This window comes from Hemicordylus capensis, chromosome 8 (assembly GCF_027244095.1).
Source record: "Hemicordylus capensis ecotype Gifberg chromosome 8, rHemCap1.1.pri, whole genome shotgun sequence".
In the NCBI taxonomy this organism is placed as follows: Eukaryota; Metazoa; Chordata; class Lepidosauria; order Squamata; family Cordylidae; genus Hemicordylus; species Hemicordylus capensis.
The window spans coordinates 17,853,462-17,876,661 of NC_069664.1; the positions used below are offsets into that span (position 1 = coordinate 17,853,462).

At 45.6% G+C, this 23,200-nt stretch overlaps 1 protein-coding gene across 4 annotated transcripts in view; it reads left to right on the plus strand.

Annotated features, from left to right (window-relative positions):
* Positions 1-23,200, plus strand: part of GCK (glucokinase) — a 40,076-nt gene that overhangs the window by 15,100 nt on the left and 1,776 nt on the right. For 2 of the 4 annotated variants that reach the window (XM_053270040.1, XM_053270041.1), the window contains exons 2-9: positions 7,707-7,869; positions 8,718-8,872; positions 14,002-14,121; positions 14,258-14,353; positions 15,863-15,962; positions 19,572-19,755; positions 20,392-20,547; positions 20,727-20,960. In XM_053270040.1, the coding sequence (XP_053126015.1) occupies positions 7,707-7,869; positions 8,718-8,872; positions 14,002-14,121; positions 14,258-14,353; positions 15,863-15,962; positions 19,572-19,755; positions 20,392-20,547; positions 20,727-20,960 (1,208 nt within the window). Of the gene's footprint in view, positions 1-7,706; positions 7,870-8,717; positions 8,873-13,193; positions 13,299-14,001; positions 14,122-14,257; positions 14,354-15,862; positions 15,963-19,571; positions 19,756-20,391; positions 20,548-20,726; positions 20,961-23,200 lie in introns of those variants that run through there. The other 2 variants (XM_053270042.1, XM_053270043.1) reach the window with 2 other exon arrangements.

Here is a 23,200-nt window from a genome sequence, read left to right on the forward strand (position 1 = left end):
TGCCTGTGATTTTGGGGGAGTGGGGGTTGGGATTCCAATGTATTCAGGACACACACACCCCACCCCATAAGCTTGTGGGTCCCCATGGTGATTCTTCTGCTAATTTATTGAACTTCTTTTATCAGCCTTCTTTGCAATACAAGAGTTAATAATATTCTTGGGATGTAGGCAGAGATGTGAAGTTGAAAGGTTTCCATTGAAATTCCTCCATACTTTATTTTTCCGTAGAAAAATTTCTATTTCTAAACATTTGTTGGCTGATGAATTGAGGAAAATTACTCAAAGTATTCCCATTGAAATGAAAATGACACGTTATTGCTAACTTTGCTGCCATATCAGTTCCTTTTTCTTTCCATGTGAGTAAGTCACGGCTGGCAAATGTGGGTCTTTGTGGTGGGTCATTTGTTTTTGAATAATTTCCCTCATGTTGGCCATTAGTTTGTGCACTGGTAAATGTTGGCATCTTGTTTGCAAGAAACAGCACCTCAGACCTGGTCTACACATGCAGCAGAATGAGGTGGGCACATGTTGATGGCATGGACTGTACCACTTTAGAGGCTGGCAAGCAGAGCTGCACCTAGGTAATTTTGGAGCCTGGACCTAAAGGCGTTTGGAGCCCCCTCCCCGGAAAAGAAGCATCGTCATGCTCTACCGGGCGACCACAGCACCCAGGACAGACTAAAGAGGATTTGGGGGGGCCCAGGGGCTGTGGAGGCCCTGGGCTTTGGCCCCGAAGCCCAGGGGTTAGAGGAGCTCTGTTGGCAAGTGGGAACTTTTGTTTTTGAATGTTTCTCAATAAAAAATTTGCTCTGGGAGGAGCAAAGCAACCCACCACCAGGGAGGAAGATTCTAGCCTAGCTATTTCTCTGCTGTGAAAGTTGTCTATTTACAGGATTATCCTTTACACGGGAAGAGCATTCAGAAATGCGACTTCCATCCCACCTAACGTGGTACAGTCTGAAGTGAAGTGGTCCAAAGTGGTACAGCCTGTTCTGCCACATCGTTTCCACATCATTCGGCTGCATATGGTGGAGACCCTGTCCTCAACATGCAATGGCAGTGCAAAAGGCAAAGTTCATAGGTTCCCAGCTGTAAAGGGAGAGGGGTTTCCATGAGCCCTCTTCTTCTTCTGCCTTCCTTTAAGACATGCAAGTCTTAAGCAGACCCTGGGATGTGAGGAACGGGCTCTAAGGCTAATCATGTGAGCTCCTCTGACTTGGGCTCTCCCTTCCTTTTCATGAAGTTATGGAGTTTGTGGTACACAGGAGGCATAGCCTCTGAGCATACACAGAGTACACCCCCCCATAAGACACGGGCTTCCACTTAATGGCTATTCTACCTTTTTCGATGTATTCTTTACAAAGCAGAGGAGGAAGAGGTATGGGCATTCTTGTTTTAAATATACTAACAGATCTGATTCCCTTAGAGATGCTGTGGATAATGTCAGATTCTGTGAGAACAGGCAGATTCTAAAAACGCCCCACTGTAGAGGGGTAAGTGTAAAGTGGGGGGATGGAAGAGGAAGTCCCTCCCCCACCGTGTCACTCACCCACACGCCCCACCATTCATGCTTTCAGTGGGGCTACCCGGGATGGCAGGTGTTCCTGTGATTGCAAGACTGGACTGATCCCGGCTTGCAATCCTGGAAGGGCCGGGCATCTGGCTTTTGGCTTTTCCCTCTTCAGACAAGCCCCACTGTCAGCGTGAGCGGTGGGGTGTGTTGCTGACTGACGCAATGGGGGCGGGACTTCCTCTCCTTTCACCCCACTGCACATGGCTACAGGGGGCCGTTATTACACCATCTGAAGTTGCCTATTGTCATCACAGAATCTGACATCATCCACAGCATCCCACAGGGCATAAGGTCTATACGCAGCTACAGCAGGGCATTTTTAGAACATCTGAAGAGGGCTAATCTGTGTGGCAGGCAAGGTGGTGGTTAGTTGTGCCGTCGAGTCGGTATCGACTCCCGGCGACCACAGAGCCATGTGGTTTTCTTGGAAGAATACAGGAGGATTGACCATTGCCTCCTCCAGTATGAGAGGATGCCTTTCAGCACCTTCCTATATCGCTGTTGCCCGATATAGGAGTTTCCCATATTCTGGGAAACACACCAGCAGGGATTCGAACCAACAATCTCCTGCTCTCTAGGCAAGTTGCTTCCCTGCTGCACTATTAGGTGGCTCGGGGTGGTGGTAATAGTGGTGATATTTACATTACAGGAGTGCTACATTATTTCCCACGCACACTTTCAAAAGGATATTTTAATGACTTTCCCTGCAACATCATTTTCAGAGATTGTTCCCTCACTATTTGGAAACAAGCTTACTCCATTGTTAAGTATATAGAATTGCAGGCTCAGTGATCAAAATGCTGCTGGAAAAGGCATGTGTACATAGGAAGCTGCCTTATACAGAGTCGGACCATTGGTCCATCTAGCTCAATATTGCCTTCACAGACTGGCAGTGGCTTATCCAAGTTGCAGGCAGGAGTCTCTCTCAGCCCTGTCTTGGTGATGCCAGGGAGGGAACTTGGAACCTTAGATGCTCTTCCCAGAGAAGCCCTATATCTTACAGAGTTCACACATGTAGTCTCCCATTCAAATGCAAACCAGGGTGGACCCTGTTTAGCAAAGGGGACAATGCATGCTTGCTACCACAAGACCAGCTCTCCTCCCTACTGTAGCACTGCAGACTCTTTCTCAAAGTGTTCAGCAAGATGCTTCCAGAAAGCCCCAAACAACTCTAATTCAGATTATGGTGTACGAGTGGGCAGATGTCTGAACACTTGTACATGTGTTTGTGTGAATGATGTATGTGTTTATTTTAAAAGTGAACCTGGATACAGGCCCTTCAGATGCATGGTACTTCTGTACCTGCATTCAACATAACATGTGAATGACTGTACCTGTGTACAGAGCTGTACCTGTGTACACTGCATAACGTGTGCATGGGCCAAAGGAAATCCCAGAAACAATTCCCACTCAGCACCAACAAACTACTATTCTGGTGTAGACTGCCCTTGAACATGGAGATTCTACATTGCAGCCAAACTGTCTATATGGTTCTGATATAAAACCTCCACATTCAAGAGCAGTTTATACCACAATGCTGGTTTCTTGGTGTTGGGTGGGAATAGGTTTTAGGGTTTCCTTGCTGCACTTCTTTGGAACTTCCTAGCATAAGGTTCTTGGTCCCAATCCTATACATGTTTACTGAGAAGTAAACTCCATAGAAATAAATGGGGTCCCCCCCCTTCTCCTTTTTGGAGCAGGTGAGAGAAAAGAGAGAAAGAGTGCAGAGAGAGAAAACAAAAGCCCATAAAAGGAAAGGGAAAGCTCAGGGAAATGGTTGTGCCAGAATGCTCATATACTAGCCTTATCTGGCAGCTATCAGAACCGGGAAGTTCACTCCTTAGAACTTGTTGGGACTGACCCCCTCCCAACTCTGACTTCAAAGAGATATTAGAGCATGCGCTATCATTTACATTTGCTCTTTGCCCATTTACATTGATCACAATGGGCAATTCAAATGCAAATGGTTAAAATGGATTGATTTGCAAAACAAGGAAGGACAGAACTTGAGGACATACTTGGACTATAGAATGTCAGTTAAAGGGATGGCAAAAAACCCTGAGGTATGTGAACTGATGACCTTGGGAGGCAATTAACTTGGGAGGTGTTCCTCTTAGGGGGTAAAGTTTCAGCTGCTGTATCTGCGCCATTTTCCAACAGATCTGCACCAAATGTGGTGAGGTGGTAGTGCTAATCACTTAGCGGATGTGCAAAAAATCTCGGGCCATTTGGGCGGTTGGTTGGATCTCATAAGGGATAGAATGTTCAGGGCTTATAATGGTAGAATGCTAAAACCACTCTTCACTTTAACTATGCTGGCACACTACTGTACCAGTATAATACCACAGCTCTGGAAAAGAGACAGAAATGGGTGACCCAGATATTATTAAAGGGCTGGTGTGCCTTTCTTACAGCAAAAAGTTAAATTGTTTGTTTAGGGCTTTTGTATAAGAAAAAAACCCTAGCTAAATGGCTAGGAAGATGAACCAGAATTGAGGTTTTTACGTTATGAATGGCAGGGAGCGAATGTACAGAGAGAGAGAAATGCACAGACTTTTGTAATTTTAGAACTGAAAAGTTCTATTCAATAGAACTTTTGTAGGTTACAGTAGGTTAAATGTAACCTACTCGAGGTTACTCAATGGCATTATTTGGTAGTCAAGACAAAAGGAAATATTATTTCTTATAATAATGCATACTTATGGCAGGATCCTCAATCTTGGGTCCCCAGATGCTGTTGGACTACAACTCCCATTGTCCCCATCCACAATGCATCTGGGCATGATGGGAGCTGTAGTCCAAGATCCGGGGACCCACTTCTAAACGATGTGACAATGTATTTTTAAAAATAAATAAATAGAACTCATAGAGGAGGTGGCTGTTAATGATAGCTAATTGGAACCTACATAGTCAAGAGCAGTATCCCTCTGAAAAGCAGATACTGGGAACAAACAATAGAGCTGACCTATTGCTTTCATGCCCTGTTTGTGACTTTCCAAGAGGTATCTGGCTGGGCACTATTAGAAACAGGATTTTGCACTTAGTCTCGGTCTCATCCAGAAGGGTTCTATACACTGCCATGTTCTTTGCTCATTTGCCACCAGTCCAGTGTGCCCGGAAAATAGGCAAAATTTCCTCTAGAACATTTTGACTGTGCTGTATACGTAACTGTCACAGCTGCGGATGGAACTATCACTCAGTGGAAGAGGGACATAGACATAGGAAGCTGACTTATACCGAGTTAGACCATTGGTCCATCTAGCTCTGTTTGAGCTAGTGTAGCAGTGACTTCTCCAAGTCTGCAGGCAGGAGTCTCTCTCAGCCCTGTCTGGAGATTCCAGAGAAGGAACTTGAATGCAATGCTCCTCCCAGAGCGTCCCCATCTTACAGTGCTCACACATGTAGTCTCCCATTCAAATGCAAACCAGGGCAGGCCATGCTTAGCAAAAGGGACAATTCATGCTTGCTGCCACAAGAACAGCTCTCCTCCCTAGAACAGCTCTCCTCTCCTGTCAAGGACATCTGCCTTGGATGCAGAAGGTCCCAGGTTCAATCCCTGCTAGCAAGAACATACGAACTGCCCTGCTGGATCAGGCCCAAGGCTCATCTAGTCCAACACCATCTAGTCCAGCATCTAGTCCAGCATCTAGTCCAGCTTCACACAGTGGCTCACCAGACGTCTCTGAGAAACTCACAAGGCAAGAGGTGAGGGCATGCCCTCTCTCCTGCTGTTGCTCCCCTGCAACTGGTATTGAGAGGCATCGTGCCTCTTAAGCCGGAGGTGGCTTATAGCCTTCAGAGTGGTATCCATTGATAGACTTGGCCTCTGTGAATTTATCTAGGTTGTGCCGCCGAGTCGGTGTTGGCTTCTGGCGACCACAGAGCCATGTGGTTTTCTTGGTAGAATACAGAAGTGTTTTCCCATTGCCTCCTCCCGTGCAGTATGAGATGTTGCCTTTCAGCACCTTCCTATATCGCTGCTGCCCGATATAGGTGTTTCCCATATTCTGGGAAACACACCAGCAGGGATTTGAACCAACAGCCTCCTGCTCTAGGCAGGTTGCTTCCCCGCTGCGCCATTAGGTGGCTCTGTGAATTTATCTAAGCCTTTCTGAAAGCCTCATTGCTGGAAAAGACTCCTGCCTGAAACCTTGGAGTACCACAGCCTGTCAGTGTAGGCAGTACTGAGCTAGATGGACCAATGGTCTGACTCAGTATAAAGCAGCTTCCTATGTTCCACAGGCCACCAACAGCAACAGAGCCAGGATCCCTGTGCAAGCATAATGATTCTCATCCCGTTTTGGATGGCTCCATCACTGAGGTAATTTAAGGTCACAGGCTAAGTGACCTGATTCTATTCCCCACATCACTCCCCTTGCCAACTAAAAAATGAAATACTCAAACGAGTGTAAATATTTATCTCTTGAGCTAAATTTAGCAGCAGTTGATCAATGTTTTAAGGAAGAAGTCAATGGACAGAATCCCCCTTGCAGGCCTGGAATAGAGCCAGCAACTATAAATAGAAATCCAAGGTCTTTTGATTGCTAATATAGGCTCTGATCTTCCAGGCTTTCCATGGGTACACACACAGGACCAGATCCAAAGTGACCAGAAGTGGGGAATGATTTTAAATCCACAGATCAGAGTTTTAGTACTTGTAGGGAGAGCTGTGACGTGTACAGTGGGCATACTAGGCTACGTCAACAGTGCACCCTTGAAGAAACAGCAAGACTGTCAGTTTTGATGTTTCTTCAAGGGTGCACTGCTCATGTAGAGTCACTTTTTTTTGGTCACTGACTATGTGACAAAAGTTTAGGAGAGAACATGCAAGGAAGGAAGAAACATATTCCAAATTTTTACTGTTGCTGTTATTATTTCTATACTGCTTTTTGTTCAACAACAACAACAAAAAGTTCTTGAAGAGATTTACGTAGAAAAAGGAGAAGATGGTTCTCTGTCCCCAAAGGGCTTACAGTCTAAAAGTGTGGTACACACCTCACATGTCCTGGTGGACCAGAACCAACCACGGTGTGCAGGGGCCGAGGTCAATTTTCAACACATTAATTATTACACTAATATGTGCATGGTCTTAATTTGCCAGAGCTCTCTGGTGGCTGATGGCTCAGACTTGGGTGCCCAGATGTGGTTGGGTTGAAACGCTCATCATCCCCAGCTGCTGAGGTATATTTTGAACTCGTAATATCCGTATTTTCCATGCACTTCTTCAACCACAAATACCACTGTGTTTGGCTTTTAAATTAGTGAAGGTGAAGTGTGCCGTCAAGACAATTTCGACTCCTGGCGCCCACAGAGCCCTGTGGTTTTCTTTTGATAGAGTACAGGAGGGGTTGACCATTGCCTCCTCCTGTGCAGTATGTAGAGGGTGGGATTTTATACAGTAAATGAATACAGCATGAAGCAGGTAGAGTAGAGCCTTCAGCACTGAGTGAGAGTGAGTGGAAGGGTGGATTGGGCTCTTGGACACTGATCCTCAGGCGTGAGAATAAGGACTGTTCTATGAACATCTCTATTAGAATCTCTGAAATGTTGAAGGGTATGATGGTCAGAGAAGAGAGGTCCTTTCTAAGCAAAGTCTTTGCATCCTGAAATGAGATCTGCTCAAAAACACAGAGTTCGGGGCTCACGTTCTATCTCTTTGAGTTGGGAGCTGATGTCTTGTGATTGTCCCTGGCGCAATGTATAGGACAAATAAACGTTTGCTAAAGTCTGATGAGTGACTGTCAGTTCAGCAGATAACTGGTGAAATGCTGGCACCTTGTTTTCTCTGTAAACAGCAAATCAAGGCCAGTAGTGATAGGTATGTAGCACATTGACCCTGATCATGAGGGCATCATCCAGAAACTTACATAATACTAGCAAGGATTTAATTTGGAACAAGAGTTGAAGGAGTTGAAGGAATTACTAAAATGTTTGTGGTAGCATACACCCTGGCATCTTTAAAGTGTATGCATTATTCTTAAAGAGAATATAAAGAAAAAGGAAAAACCACTCAACAGTCATGCCTTTTCTTGAATTTTGAAAGAAATTGAAGGATCTGAACTACCAAGAAATATGTTTTTTTCATGCTGTTTCCACTTCCATGGGCATTCATTTGTGTCTTTTTCCCCTTTAGGTGGAACAGATCCTGTCAGAGTTCCGGCTGCAGGAAGAGGATCTGAAGAAGGTCATGCGTCGGATGCAGAAGGAAATGGACCGAGGGCTAAAGTTGGAGACGCACGAGGAAGCTTCTGTGAAGATGCTGCCCACCTATGTACGCTCTACCCCTGAGGGCTCAGGTAATACATAACCCTGTTTGAAACAAATGCCTGGGTGGAGGTGAGAACACAGTATCTATTGTTTCTTATTTCAATTCCAAGACAAGACATTCTGTTCAAGACACTGTGGCACATGAATCAGAAAAGTCAGATGGTACTCTCCCACTCAGGAAAATGTCATATCATATCTTTTTCTGAAAGAGCTGGAAATGTTATGATCCTTATAGATGCATAACCTGAGCACCTGTGGGTGAAATCAATTCCACAATTAAAACAACAACAACCACTTAAGGGGGGGAAATCCCTCAATACTGCCCCAGTGTATCTCAGTGGAGCTGAATGTTCATGGACTCAGAGGGCAGTTAACAGAAAACCAGGTGGGTGGGGCTAAGGGAACTCATGGAGCTGGTGGGCAGGGGAAGAAAGGCATGAAAAAAAGAGTGAGAAATTTCTCAGCTTGCAGAATACTCCCTCCAAATAGTCACAACCCTTTTCTTCTTCTGATTGTGAAAGTTGTCTAAAACAGTACAACAGGGATATACTGCAACATTTTGTTGCGGGTCTAATCTAATCTAATCTAACCTAATCTAATCTATATTATAATATAATTATAATTAATTTATAATATATAATATAATGCATATCTAGATGCACCACTGCAGTGGTACAGAAACTAAGGCAGATTCACATTGATCACCCCTTCTTTAAATGCCTCCTAATAATAATCCTGCTATTCAGCTGGATTCTTCTCAGAGTTGTGCATGCGGTGGCTTCTACAGATTGTAGAAGATTGTAGAACATTAGAAAACTAATGTTTTGCCTTTGGGATGCCTTTGGGATGCTTTGATGTTTTCCCTTTGGGATTGCAGAGGTGGGAGATTTCCTGTCTTTGGATCTTGGGGGCACCAATTTCCGAGTGATGCTGGTAAAAGTGGGGGAAGGTGAAGAAGGACAATGGAATGTGAAAACAAAGCACCAGATGTATTCCATCCCAGAAGATGCCATGACAGGAACAGCAGAAATGGTGAGTCAGAACATCAGGTCAAATTAATTGTTAGGTGTCATAGATATTGGAAGTGTCAGTTAACAGTGGCGGCCCTTTTGTGAGGCAAGGTGAGGCAGTCACCTCAGGTGGCAGACTACTGGAATACCAGTAGGGTGCTGAGATGCCCACTGCTGCTGCCATCTGAGCAGCTCTTTGGGACTGTTCTGACTCTTGCAAGCCTCTCCTCACCTTCCTTCCAAAGCCTGCAAGAAGCATGAGGAGGGAAGAGGAGGCTGCTGGCAACCTTCCTGCCCCCTGTGTCACTTGCAAAGGTTACTTCTGAAAAGAGGCTGCCCCACCAGGAGTGTGGGGCAAGGCAGCATTTGGTAATTTGCCTCAGGCACCACAATACCTTGGGACACCCCTGGTCAGAAAAATTGGGGAAAGGGCAAGGCTTGTTCTGAGAAAGGAGAGGTCTTATCATGAGAACCTTTGCATTCCACAGGACAAATGCTGGAAATGGACGTGGGTTCAGATCGCAAGAATTCTCATGAGTATAATCTTCTCAGCCAGTTCTGCAATAACTCACTAAGGGCCAGTCAGTATGATATTCTTCCACAAATTCTGCTCCTCAAAACTCTTCAGTTGTGCAGTTCAGCCTTCTCTCTCTCTCTCTCTCTCTCTCTCTCTCTCTCTCCACCCCCATTAATTGATCTGCTCTGATGTGACCTTCAGATGTCTCCTCCTTAGGTGTGGCATGGCTGCCATTGGCTTATGGCAACAGAGCCTGGCAGGAGAGGACTACAGGACACATGGGAGAACCCAGGAGCTGAGATTCAGGACCAGATTTTGTTGAACTGAACTGTTCAGCTTTGTGTCTGTGCTAGGAACTTTTGAATGATACCTCATTGATGTAGTTTGCTTGAGGGGCTTTGATGCCTTTTGATCAACTTCATGCTGCCCTGAGCCATTTTTGGAAGGGCGGTATAGAAATTGAATTAATGATGATGATGATGATGCTGTTGGTGAACACCGTGGGAATTATAGGGTTGGGGGAGGAGTGTGTAAAATTTGACTCGAATCTGTGATTCGAGTGATTCTGATTTGAATCAAAACACCCGTTAAAAGGGCAATTTAATTCAAATTTGAATTGAAACTTCAAATTTCAAATTCGATTTGAGAGCCATTTGGCACCTTTTAAAAACCATTCAGGCCCCCTGATTGGTTTAAAAGGGCATCCAAAGAGGATCAAATTGATTCAAATTTGAATTGAATTTTCGGACCAGATTCGAATTTGATTTGACTTCGAAACAAATTTTTGGAATTCGATTCAAATTTGAAACAAATTGAAAAATTTGTTTTACACACATCTCTAGGCAGTGGGAAAAGAGAAAAGGTGAAAATGACTGCCTTAAAACACCAAACTGTTTTCATGAATGCATTCTTTCCACAATCGGAAACTGGTTCTTGGTTTTGGGTTCAGGTTCATTTCAGCTCCTTGGTTTATACACATATAATACGTATCCCAAAGGGTAAAAACATATCAGATCCACCAGTGTCAATTCAAATATCCTGACCTATAGTACAAGAAATAAGGGTTTCCACCCCCGTACCCTGCCAGGCAGTTGCAGAAGCTAGGGGATTTGGTTCCAAAAGACTGGACATACCTTATCCACCACACTGAATAGTGTTTGCCTTTATGGTATTTGCTCTTCTGTTGGAGCTGTTTGACCAGCTTGCAGAGCTTTTAAAAAATGTGGTAGCTGACAATCTAGAGCAGTGCTGCTCAACTTCGGCTCTCCTGCGGATATTGGCCTACAACTCCCATAATCCCTGACTATTGGCCACTGTGGCTGGGGATTATTGGAGCTGTCGTCCAAAAACAGCTGGGGGGCCTAAGATGAGCAAGCCTAGAGGCAGGAGGGGTGCTCTTCCTTCCAGCATTCTGCCAGTTCATGTAGTCACACAAGGTTCTCTTCCATTTCCCCCCACCCCAACTTGGTGGATGCAAATGAATTTGGGATGTTAAACTATGGGTAGAACTACACATTCACAACCCTGTATCTCTCTTTTAACACTAATGTGTGGGGATGAAGTACAGATATTTGCAGGAGAGCTTCAATACATGGTAAGGGGCACCACCCCTCCCCTCCCTGCTGATTCTCCCCTGCATTTTCCCTCTCATGTTGTGTGTGTCCCCCTCCCCCCAACATCCAATATCAGATGTCAGCTTGACTGGGCAAGAAACTTGCCTTGAGATTAGGGCAGGTTTTCTCAAACTGGGGTCCCCAGAGGTTGTTGGACTTCAACAGCAGGGGATTGTGGCAGCTGAGTCCAACAACATCTGGGGACCCCAGTTTGAAAATCCCTGGCATGGAGTAGGGGATTTGCGGAGGAGAATCCGCAGGCATACATTTGCTAGCTTGCATGCATTTGCTAGGAGAACATTTAGGTCAGTCACAAGGCTGCATCCCTAAGCATACTGAACAGCAAATCCCAGATTTTCAGTCATGGCACCTACTTCCAAGTAAATGTGCTTAGAATCTTTCTAAGGGTTTTGCTTTGTTTTTCCGTTGGTATCTTGGCTACTGCATGTGACCGCAGTCTCCTGGTCATTTTTTTCCCTTATTGTAAATAGTTATTTTTTACTAATCCAGTTTCCGAATCTGCAAAACAAGAAAAGACAAAATGGATCAACACAGAGCACAAAACCAGAGTATCCTCTCGCACAGAGGATACTCCTCCAGGGTGGGGGTGGGTGGGGGCCTCCTAGCAGTGGGTGATCCAATCATTGGGAGCATAGAGAGATGTGTCTGTGACCCGTGTGTAGACCGCACAGTGACTTGTCTTCCTGGTGCGAAGGTTGCGGACGTCACGCTGCATCTAGATAGGCTGTTAGGCAGTTCTGGGGCGGAGTCAACTGTCATGGTGCACGTTGGCACCAACGATGTTGGGAAATGCAGTCGGGAGGTCCTGGAAGCCAAATTTAGGCTGCTAGGTAGCAGCCTAAAGTCCAGGACCCCCCGAGTAGTGTTCTCTGAAGTGCTACCTGTTCCAATCTGTTGTATGCACAGGAACAGCAAGGCAGGACACCTGAGGGGTCTCAATGCGTGGATGAGATGGTGGTGCCGGGAGGAGGGGTTTGGATTTGTTAGGCATGGAGATACATTTTGGGGCAAGCAAAGCCTGTACAAAAGGGACAGGCTCCACTTGAACCAAGATGGAACCAGACTGCTGGCGCTTAAAATCAAAAAGTTTGCAGAGCCGTTTTTAAAATGACACCCGGGGGATTGCTGACAGGAACTGGGTGGTATTTGGTTTGGCAAGCAAAATCTCCTAAGGTGCATGTGTGCAAACCTTTCCGATAAACCACAAGGGGACAGAATAGAACCAGGAGTAGAGCAGACAGAAGCGCTTGACATATATAGCTGTTTATATACCAATGCCAGAAAATCTGTTGAAAGTGTCAGCTCTGCATGGCCGCTGTGAAAAAGGCAAATTCCATGCTAGGGATCATTAGGAAGGGGATTGAAAATTAAAATAGTAATATTATAATGCCCTTGTACAAATTTATGGTGCGGCCACATCTGGAGTACTGCGTTCAGTTTTGGTCACTGTATCTTAAGAAGGACATTGCAGAACTGGGAAAAGTGCAGAAGAAGACAACCAAGATGATTAGGGATCTGAAGCACCTTCTTTATGAGGCAATGATACAGCGTCTGGGGCTTTTTAGTTTGGAAAAGAGGAGACTAAGGGGAGACATGATAAAGGTGTATAAAATTATGAATGGCCTCTCGCAGAACACTAGAACTCATCCCATGAAACTGAAGGCTGAACATTTAGGGCAAACAAAAGGACGTACTTTTCCACACAGCATATAATTCTCTGCTACGGGATGTGGTGATGGCCACTAGCTTGGATCTTTAAAGGGGGCTTAGAAAAATTCATTGAGGTCTATAAATGGCCACTACTCTAGTGGCTTTAGGTCACCTAGCCTCAGTGGCAGGATACCTCTGAATACCAGTTGCAGGGGAGCAGCAGCAGGAGAGAGGGCATGCCCTCATTCATCCCTGTGAGCTTCCTATGAGCTTCTCATCCTGTGGGAAACAGGATGCTGGACTAGATAGACCTTGGGCCTGATCCAGAAGGGCTGTTCTTCTGTTCTTATAACAAAGCAGCCCCCTGATCATTCTATATGCCAGACCAGTAAAAGAGATTTCAGAAACCAGCACAATATTGCATGATTTACCCCCATCCAGAGAGTGCAGTGCCATCTAGTGGGGAAAGCAGATGCATCCATCATCTTTAGTCAGACTGCAGGAAGCCGAGATTAAATCAGCCCCCCCCCGACCCACCGCCATCTTTCTGTGCCAGGCTCTCTTTTGAGCTCTCTTTAACAACGGCATATGCAGCAAAAACATGCAAAGACGGGTCTTCTGTCTCCTTTTTCTGTATGGCTATCCAGGTATGAGAGAAGGAGGCAAGTCTCACGATCAGTGAGACTCTCTGGAAGGGGGTTGCGGGGAAAGTGGGCTTAGCCAGCTCCATCACAGAGCTGGTGGGGGCTGTGGGGATCAGGGGCCACGTGGCCCCTGGAAGTTTCAGGATGCCCCGCACAAGTGCATGGGGCATCCTGGAGAGACCCCCGAGCCCGGAGGCTGCTTGCAGCCTCCCGGTCGGGGGGTCTACTCATGAGTCGCTGAGCGCTGTGGCAACACACGAGCAAAAAGACGCGGTTAACAGAGCACTCGCTGCTCCGTTAACCTCATCTTAGGGAGGGGTATTTTTGCGGGCTAGCTGCCGAGAGCTGCGAGACTCCCATTGCAGCACACGACTGCCCCAAAGTGGGCTAGGCTCCCTTAGCCCGTGTTTGGGTGATCGTGAGAATCGCCTCAAGGACTTTGCCAATAAATGTGGTTAGCAGAGATGCTGCTTCCAACAGGAAGCCAGTTAAATGAGATGGGGATTTGCTAGAGAATGGGGCCATGAACTTCTCCCTTTGTGTGTTATTTAACGCGGGATACAGACTTGGGTGTGCTGCCTTGCATACTATTCAAGAACCCAGCTCTGTCTGCCCTGTTGTGGGAGGCTGTTGACTCCGGCAGATTGCAAGAACGGAAGAAAATGTTCAGTAAAACAGCAATGGGTTTGCTCCTTTCTTTCCCCAGCTCTTCGATTACATCTCGGAATGCATCTCCGACTTCCTAGATAAACACCAGATGAAACACAAAAAGCTACCTCTGGGCTTCACGTTTTCCTTCCCCGTTAGACATGAGGACATCGACAAGGTGGGATTGGGGAAAGGGCAGGGGTCCTTCCTGATGTGCTTTTCCTTTTATGAGTTGCTAAGAGCGCTCCACAACGATTTTGTCCCAAGAGATAATGTTCATGTTGGCCTAATCCTTTTGATTTCCTGTTCTGTAGGGGATTCTGCTGAACTGGACTAAAGGCTTCAAAGCCTCAGGAGCAGAAGGAAACAATGTAGTAGGGCTCCTGAGAGACGCTATCAAACGGAGAGGGGTGAGATGAACATGATTTTAATTTATTTGCTGTCCAAACACCTGATTTTCCTTCGACTGATTAAGATGTCCTCAACAGTAAGCTCTGTGGGGTTGCTTTCAGCCCCCCAAAGGAAATTAGTCTCATTTGCAGATTTCTGCTCAGGGTGAGGAGAAAAAACTGGATAGAAAAGACCATCACTGGTAAAGTTAAATTGTGCCATCGAGTCGGTGCTGACTCCTGGAGACCACAGAACCCCGTGGTTGTCTTTGGTAGAATACAGGAGGGGTTTACCACTGAAATCTCCCACGCAGTATGAGATGATGCCTTTCAGCATCTTCCTATATCGCTGCTGCCCAATATAGGTGTTTCCCAGCGGGGATTCAAACCAGCAACCCCTTTCTTGCTAGGCAAGTCATTTCCCCACTGCGCCATTAGGTGGCTTGAGGCAAGGTAAATATCTGATGTGACCCAAGATGCAGGACCATCCTCACTCCCAGATTGGTCCTGCCTGCCTGTTTGTTGTTCATTTCCTATATAGAACCATCAGTGTGTGGTGTGTGTGTGTGTTGGTGTGTGTTATAGAATAAGAACAAGTTGAGAGGTCCCTGCCCCAAGGAACTTACATTCTAGAACTTGACATAGAGAGAGAACACAGGGAGGGATGGAAGACAGAGGGGAGGGTAAATGCAGGGAGAATATGCAGTTCAGTTCAGCTCAGTTCAGCTCAGCTCAGCTCAGCTATTTATTTATTTATTTATTACTTACTTACTTACATTTCTGTTCCCTTCTTCCTCCAAAGAGCCCAGAGCAGTGTACATGTTTATGTTTATCCTTACAAACACCCTGTTGAAGCTGAGAGATAAGAGATTGGCCTGTCATCCAGTGAGTTGCATGACTGAATGGGGATTTGAACTTGGGTCTCCCCGGTCCTAATCCAACACTCTAACCACCACACCATGCTGGCTTTCAGAAGGTTATATGAGCTTAGGCTTAGTTATAGGACAGCATGGAGACTAAGGGGTTGTGTGCCAGGCTTCATGGAAAAAGTAGGCTTTGAGGAGAGTTTTAAAGGAAGAGGGCCAGTTCAGACGCCACCAGAACTGAGGTTAAATCTTGGTTCCATCTGACATTCCTACGCCTCAAGGGTATGCGCTCCCCTTTTCCCTGCCTGGGCAAGCATCAGAAAAATTCTACATCTCGCTAAAAACAAACCAAGATAGGTCGTGACGTCAGAACAGACCAATCTAGATTTATTTCAACCTTGAAATAAACTGAAAACGGAAATCCAAGGTGAGAAGCTGGTTTCAGCTTTCTGATTATTTCATTAGAACAAGTCAAGATCAGGCAGTTCAGGTATCTGATGTACTGTTGGATCTGCATGCATGGTCTCCTGCATGAACTCACGGAACATAATTGCTTGCAATATCCTGTCTTGCGGTTGCTTTGTCTCTGTGGGATGTGCTTCCCTCGCTTCGACTTCTTCTGAAGAGCCGTTGGGATCATAGTGCCTCTTTCAATCCTCTGTAGGACTTTGAGATGGATGTGGTTGCAATGGTCAATGACACGGTGGCGACAATGGTATCGTGCTACTATGAGGATCATCGGTGTGAAGTTGGCATGATCGTGGGTATGTCACCTCTCCTTCTTACTTGGGGCACAATACCTGAAAACCTAAGTGTTAATTCCTGTTTTTCTGTAGCCCTATTCAGACGTTACATTCAACATTCATAGGAGTATACAGGAGAACATCTGTATTTGTGGGGGTCCCATTCTCTGCTGCTACAGCAGATATGGAAACTGCGAATAGGCATTGGCGCAATGGGATCATGGGGGCTAGGTTCCTGGAGGTCAGGAAAATGTTCAAAATAAGAAGAAAATGGCCCTAAAAATGTGGGGAGAAGTGGCCTACCATGATCCACAGGTTCCCAGCAGCACAGCAGTGCCCCCAATAGCAGAACATTGGCTGAAATTCTAGGGGTTTTTTTCTGCCACACACCCCCCTCCCGCCACAAAGGAGTCATTTTGAAGCTCCCAATCCCAGAATGGCGGCTGGAAATGACCTCCAAGGTCATTTCCAGACACCCCTGACCTGTGGATACACAACACATAACCCCTTAGTTGTTGTTTCCCCTTGAGTATACAGAAGTCGGGTGCCAATTCCCTGACCGTGGATACATGAAAACATGGATATGGAGTCCACAAATACTGAGGTTCACCTGTACTCAAGTACAGTCTTGACACAGGTACAGTTATTCACACGCTGCACTGAACACAGATACAGCAGAAAATGTTTATTTGTACGAGACAAATAAATTTGTCTTATTTGTTATTAGGCCTGTACCCAGGTTCACTTTTAACACGAATGCAGGCACAGACATTCAAACAAAAACATGTACAAGAATACAGACATCTGTACACTCGTACAACATAATAACCCTGTTCAGACATTAGATCTGTTCACTTGTCTGTGTTTCTGTGTACCTGCATTCATTTTAAAAGTGAACCTTTGTGCATGGCAGAAAGAGGAATTATACTGCTGTACCTGTATAGCATAACGTGTGAATGGCTGTATCTGTGTACAGATATGTATCTGTGTACACTTTACACTTGTTGTATGAGTGTTCAGCATAATGGCTGAATAGGGCATCAGCATAACATGAGAATATCTATCACCATAATGTGTGAAGAGCTGTACCTGTGTACAGATCTGTACCTGTGTACACTGTACACTTGTTGTATGAGTGTTCAACATAATGTCTGAATAGGGTTTATATTGTGCACACCTTTTAACATCCTGGGAATTATTAGCTTATCTATAAAGATTAACCAGGGCATTAGATACTGTATCTATTGACAGGTGAACACTGAAAATATGTATTACTCTTTTGCTATTACCATTCCCAGGGGAATGCTGATTCATACTGAATGCTCATTAATCCAATCTTCCTGTTAACTGATGCTCAAATGAGGCCCCTGTTGTTCTAGTTCATATTAAGGGGGAACATTATGAAAGTAACATGTACTAAGCCAATGGGCACGAAGAGGAGGAGGAGAACCGTGTCGGCAGGTGTCAAAAATAAGGGCTCCGATACGCTATTTATTTGAAGAGGAGTAATCTTGTTTGCAGTGCTATGGGAACAGGCTGCCTGGAAAGATTAAAAGGAACAAAATTGTTCAAGTGCTTAATATGACCGGAACGTTAATTAATGGTTCTGGGAATATACTTTACATAGCTAGTAGACATTCTCACGCACTGCCATTATGAACGGAAGCCCTTGTACTGTGACATCATGTACGGCACAGTTAATTTATTTCCATCTCTGGATGATTAAAAAAAAACAGGTATATAAGCATTGTCAGGACTGATTAAGGCAGAAGTGGTCCTGTCTCTATTGCTTGGGTTAGGGACAAAAGGTACTTCCACACAGAGTCAGCAACACTTTTTGTACTGCTGCACTATGACTGCAAAGCCTACATTAGCTAAAATTGACAGCTGAATTATCATTTGCATTTTCTCTTGCATTAATAATATTTACTTATGACATATGCTAGAGCCTGTGTGGTGTACCACTTAGAGAGGGACTTAGGTCAGAGAGACCAGATGTTTGGACAGTTGCAGGTACCTTTGTCACACAAGATGCACAATATCTTAAGCCAGGGCTTTTTATTTTATTTTATGTGCAGCCAGACACAAAATGTGCAGTTCTAAAAGAACACCCATGCAGTTCAAAAATTCGGGTCATGCAAATGTTGTATTTAGTTGGTGAAAATGTTATTGATAACAATGAAAAAACTAAAGTGAATACTACTTCTACAACAACAAATATTTATATACCACTCTTCAGTTTTCAAAGTGGTTCACATAGAAAAATAAATACATAAATAAGATGGTCCCCTGTCCCCAAAAGGCTCACATTCTAAAAAGAAACATAAGGCAGATACCGGCAACAGCCATTGGGGGGATGCTGTGCTGGGTTTTGTTTTTTTTGTCCTGTCTCAATGACAAGAACCCATGAGGCCTAGAAGGTGGCAATATGAAGCAAAACGAGTCATCGGAGAGGAGAGCTGGTCTTGTGGTAGCAAGCATGACTTGTCCCCTTAGTTAAACAGGGTCCACCCTGGTTGCATATGAAAGGGAGACTAGAAGTGTGAGCACTGCAATATATTCCCCTCAGGGGATGGAGCCGCTCTGGGAAGAGCAGGTTTCAGGTTCCCTCCCTGGCTTCTCCAAAAGAGGGCTGAGAGAGATTCCTGCCTGCAACCTTGGAGAAGCCGCTGCCAGTCTGTGCAGACAATACTGAGCTAGATAGACCAACGGTCTGACTCAGTATGTGGCAGCTTCCTATGTTCCTATGTTGCAGCACCATGGACAGCTCCATGGGACAAGTTGCTCCAATATCAGTCAGGGATAGACTGAGATACCTCTGAGCTGAGGTTACTCCTCCTTGGCTCTGCTTGCCTCTCTGGAGACTGGAAGCCTTAAAGGGCAGCCTTCTGGTCCAGAGTCTGCCCCCACCCCTCCTCCTCCTCCTCCTCCATATTTAATCCTGCCTAGTTTGTTTCCAGCACAGGCTTGCTGATATCAAGGAGTGCACTGTACTAGTGTGGCAGGGGGCTTGGGTTCAGAAGGTGCTGTTTGGGGAGGCTCAGGCTCTGAGGGTTTTGTTTTGAGGATTTCAAACTCATTGAGTTTCTCTTTGGCTCTGGCCAGATATAAGGGTCCAGGTCAGAGTCCAGTGTTGGTTCTGCCTTGAATAGGAGTCACTATTCAAGGCAGGCACCAAACACTCCCTTGCCTAGCGCCACTGCTCCAATCAACATCAGAACCCCCAACCAGCTGCATCTGGGAAGAGAAATGTTAGGAGAGCTGAGAAAGGTTAGGAGATCAGCTCTCATATTACATCTGTCTGGGCCCTGCAGCTTTGCTGCTGGAAAACCCAACAGGGAACAGTAATAATGGCTTAATATCACCTGACTCTGGGGACATAGGAAGCGGCCATCTAAGCTGCCATTAGTCCCTCTAGCTCCATTTTCTCTACCCTGACAGCAACTCTCTGGGCCTTCAGGCAGGTATTTTCCTCAGCCCTACCTGGAGATGCCAGAGATCAAACCCAGGACCTTCTCCATGCCAAGCAGATGCTCTACCACTGAGATATGGCCCTATATCCTAACTCTTTGGCACTGGTTTGCGTAATAACAGAATATGGGGGATCTCTCTGTATTTTCATTCCACCAGGCACAGGTTGCAATGCTTGCTACATGGAGGAGTTGCAGAATGTGGAACTGGTAGAAGGGGATGAGGGTCGGATGTGTGTAAACACCGAATGGGGAGCCTTTGGAGCCGCTGGCGAGCTGGACGAGTTCCTTCTGGAATATGATCGTGTGGTGGACGAGACTTCGCTTAACCCCGGTCATCAGCTGTAAGGAATATGACAGATAAAGTTAAAACTGCTTATCGCTTTTTCTGGGTTTCACACTTTCTCCTGCTGGATGAACTTGTGATTTCATGAATACTCTAGCCTGCCCTCCTCCTCAGCCAGGCCCAGCTCATGAATGCTCTGAGACAGGGCCATACTCTGTGAACAAAGTCCATTTTTGTCCCTGTTAACTTTAGAAGCAGGCAGGGAAAAGCAATTGACAGGCTTGTTGAACCTTGGAGACTCTCTGGGACTGGGAACATGGTCTGGAGCCATTTTCCATTCTTGGAGTTGCTTAGTCTCCTAATGCTTTGTAGCAGCCAAGACCTGACCCAAGCCGGCTGCCCCGAGGTGTGAAATGCCCTGAGACACATTTGGCTATCCTGCACACATTTTCTGCTGAGAAAATATGTAAAGTGCAGCAAAGAAGGAGCATGTTTGCTTTCCCCACCATTCAAAGAAAATATCTTTTACTTTTGAGCCAGTCTTGATTTGTGAGGGTTTGGTTAGAACAGGCCACAATGAGCCCTGTCCCCAACATGAAGCCAAGCCATACATCTGTCTGGTTTTCTTACATATATGCACACAGACACAAGAAGACTTCTGTGTACTACTAAACTAATACCTCTTTTATCCCAGGTATGAGAAGATCATAGGAGGGAAATACATGGGAGAAATTGTACGATTAGTGCTGCTAAAACTTGTCAATGAGAATTTGCTCTTCAATGGAGAAGCTTCAGAGAAGCTGAAAACCAGAGGGTCCTTTGAAACTCGTTTTATCTCACAAATTGAAAGGTAGTGTATTTCTTTAAGCATGGGGGGTCTTGGGAGCTGTAGTCCGACATCGGAGAACCCAAGTTTGAGAGCCCCTGATAGCAGCTGAAGATCAGCTGTGGCCTTCTGCATCTTCCAGTGGGGTGGTCAAGCACCTCCGTTGTGACATGTGTGAAAACAGTTGTGCTTGTTGTTCCCAGTGATCCTGGTGACCGCAAGCAGATTTACAACATCCTGACTTCCTTTGGGCTGTTGCCCTCGGTAACGGACTGTGACGTTGTTCGTATGGCATGTGAGAGTGTTTCCACGCGGGCTGCACAGATGTGTTCAGCTGGGTTGGCGGGAGTCATCAACCGCATGAGGGACAGTAGGAGTGAAGAGACCCTGAAGATCACCGTGGGTGTTGACGGCTCAGTCTACAAGCTGCACCCCAGGTGAGGCCTATGTAGCCTACATATTGAGTGAGGCGTTTTGAGAAATCGGGAACCTTCTGAATGGTTCAGCAAAGCGGGGTTAACTTTTAGAGGTGTGAATGTCTGGAATCAAAGGTGCTCTTTATTATGCACAGATAAAATACCTGATATTACAAGTTCAAAACAAAACCAATTTCAATGTAAAAACACCACCAGTAAGCAACTGACGGTGGTGTTTGTACGTTGAAACTGGTTTTGGTTTTTTTAAAACTTGTAATCTGGTACTTTCCAGATTACTATAAGGGCTACATCTGCTTCATCACATGTAGGACCAGTTCCAATTCTACAATGGAGGAAGTTTTCTCAGACACAGGACTCAGTAGCAAACGTGAGCCAGTCATCCACAGATCTCAGCCACAGCAATGGCTGATACACATTGCTTGAAAATTGACATCAAGGAAGTGGTTGCCACTGTGATCTGTGAGCTAAAAGCTCGCATGTCATGTTACTCCCATGAATTCAAGTGTGAGAACAACTATCTTTGCCCCAAAGTAACCTAGGAGCCTAAGAATGGAATTAAACATTGCACATCTATGTGTTGTTTGAAACTGGATGGTTGCATTTTCTTGGGGGAAATCAGCTCTGGGAGGAAGTGACTTTCCCTGGGGATGCATGGTGAGGCAGGGAGGAAGGGAGTGTTTAATTGTCCATTTTTAGATTGCAGCTTCCCCAGCTACTTCTCTCCACCATGGGATTGCAGGTGTGTGGTTTCCTTTTAGAATTCACATCTGGAATTCTGTAGAGGGAAACAGCGTTTTAACTGCCAACCCTCTAGGACTGGCTGGGAATCTTCAGGAAGTTTTTCACACCTGGCTTTTAGTTCGTATCTCCTCCAGAATGGAGGTGTGCGTCCACATCACATATCAGCCAAATTTATCCCGAAATCCCTGCAAGCCATCAGGGAGCACTTCGCACACAATTCGGGTTTTTCATCCCGCATTAGAGTGTAGCCCGATTTATATTTGGAGTTTTTAAAAAAATCCAATTTTTGCGTTGGTGTTTTGGGTCAACTTCGAACTTGCAGTAAAGCCTTGCAGAAAACCTGCTGTTTGGGAAAGCTCCAGGAATTGGCATCCATCTTCAGGAGACTATTGAAAGCAATTGCGGAGATGTTAGTGGCTCGGTTGTGTGAAAAATATTGGAAAACATATGGGGGGGGGCGCGAATTCCAGGAATAGCTTTCATCAGCGTTGACAGCTGTAGAAGGAAAAGTGACTGGGGTAAGAATAACAGTGGGGAAGCAGCAGGGAAGGAGAGGGTTAAAGATATATTTGCGTGTCATGTTTCGTTTGGCCCTTGTCCAACCGGTTTTAAAAGGATTGTCAAAGGCATCCGACTGTGGCATCTCTGGCAGGCGCTGGGGCAAAGAGATTCGCCTGTGTTTTTATATGGCCTCATAAAATAGTATCGCTTCTCATAAGGCAGCACCGTGCTGTGGCGGCAGCAAACTTCATGCTGCTAGACAGGAGATAGGAAACAATCGCGGGAAGAGGAAACTCCCTGGGTCCAGTGTCCCTGCTCAAGCTGCAGCCGGGGCCTGGAGCCTATGAATTGGGGTCTTGGACACTACTAAGGGCACGTCCGCATGGCAGCGTTCGGGACTGAGCATGGAGCACTGGGCAGAAACTAGAAACAGGGAAAGAGACTCCTTTTTAATGTATGTATTTCCCCCTTTTCTGTGGAATAAAACATTACAACATAAAATAATGACAATCAAAATAAAAGGAACGCCGGTGGGGGGGAGGAAAAACCCGAATAACGACCATATGTAGGATAATTCAGTAGGCTTGTTCACAAAATGAGAAATAGAGTAGGACAAGTGTCTAACCTCAGTTTGGCAGCTGGTTGTGCTCCAAGGTAGGAGGCTCCGGCAGAGATTGTCTTCTACCTTCCCGCTGGGTAGGAGGGCTTTCCCTTCTACCTCATTCAGCATCAGGGTAGGATGGAGCCCTTCTAACCAGCGGGAGTCTTGCAGACAATCTCTGACCATGCCTCCTACCTTGCTTTTTTACTAGCACACGATCAGAAAGAGGGAGTGTGCACAGCTCCCCAGCTGGAGTTGGATGCTTGTCCTACCCTATTTCTCATTGTGTGAACAAGCTTTATATCTCAAAGACAGACAGACATTCTAAGGATGTATTCCTTCACAACACAAATGGTTCATTAAAATTGGACCAAATTGCTTAGAAATCCTCTTTTTT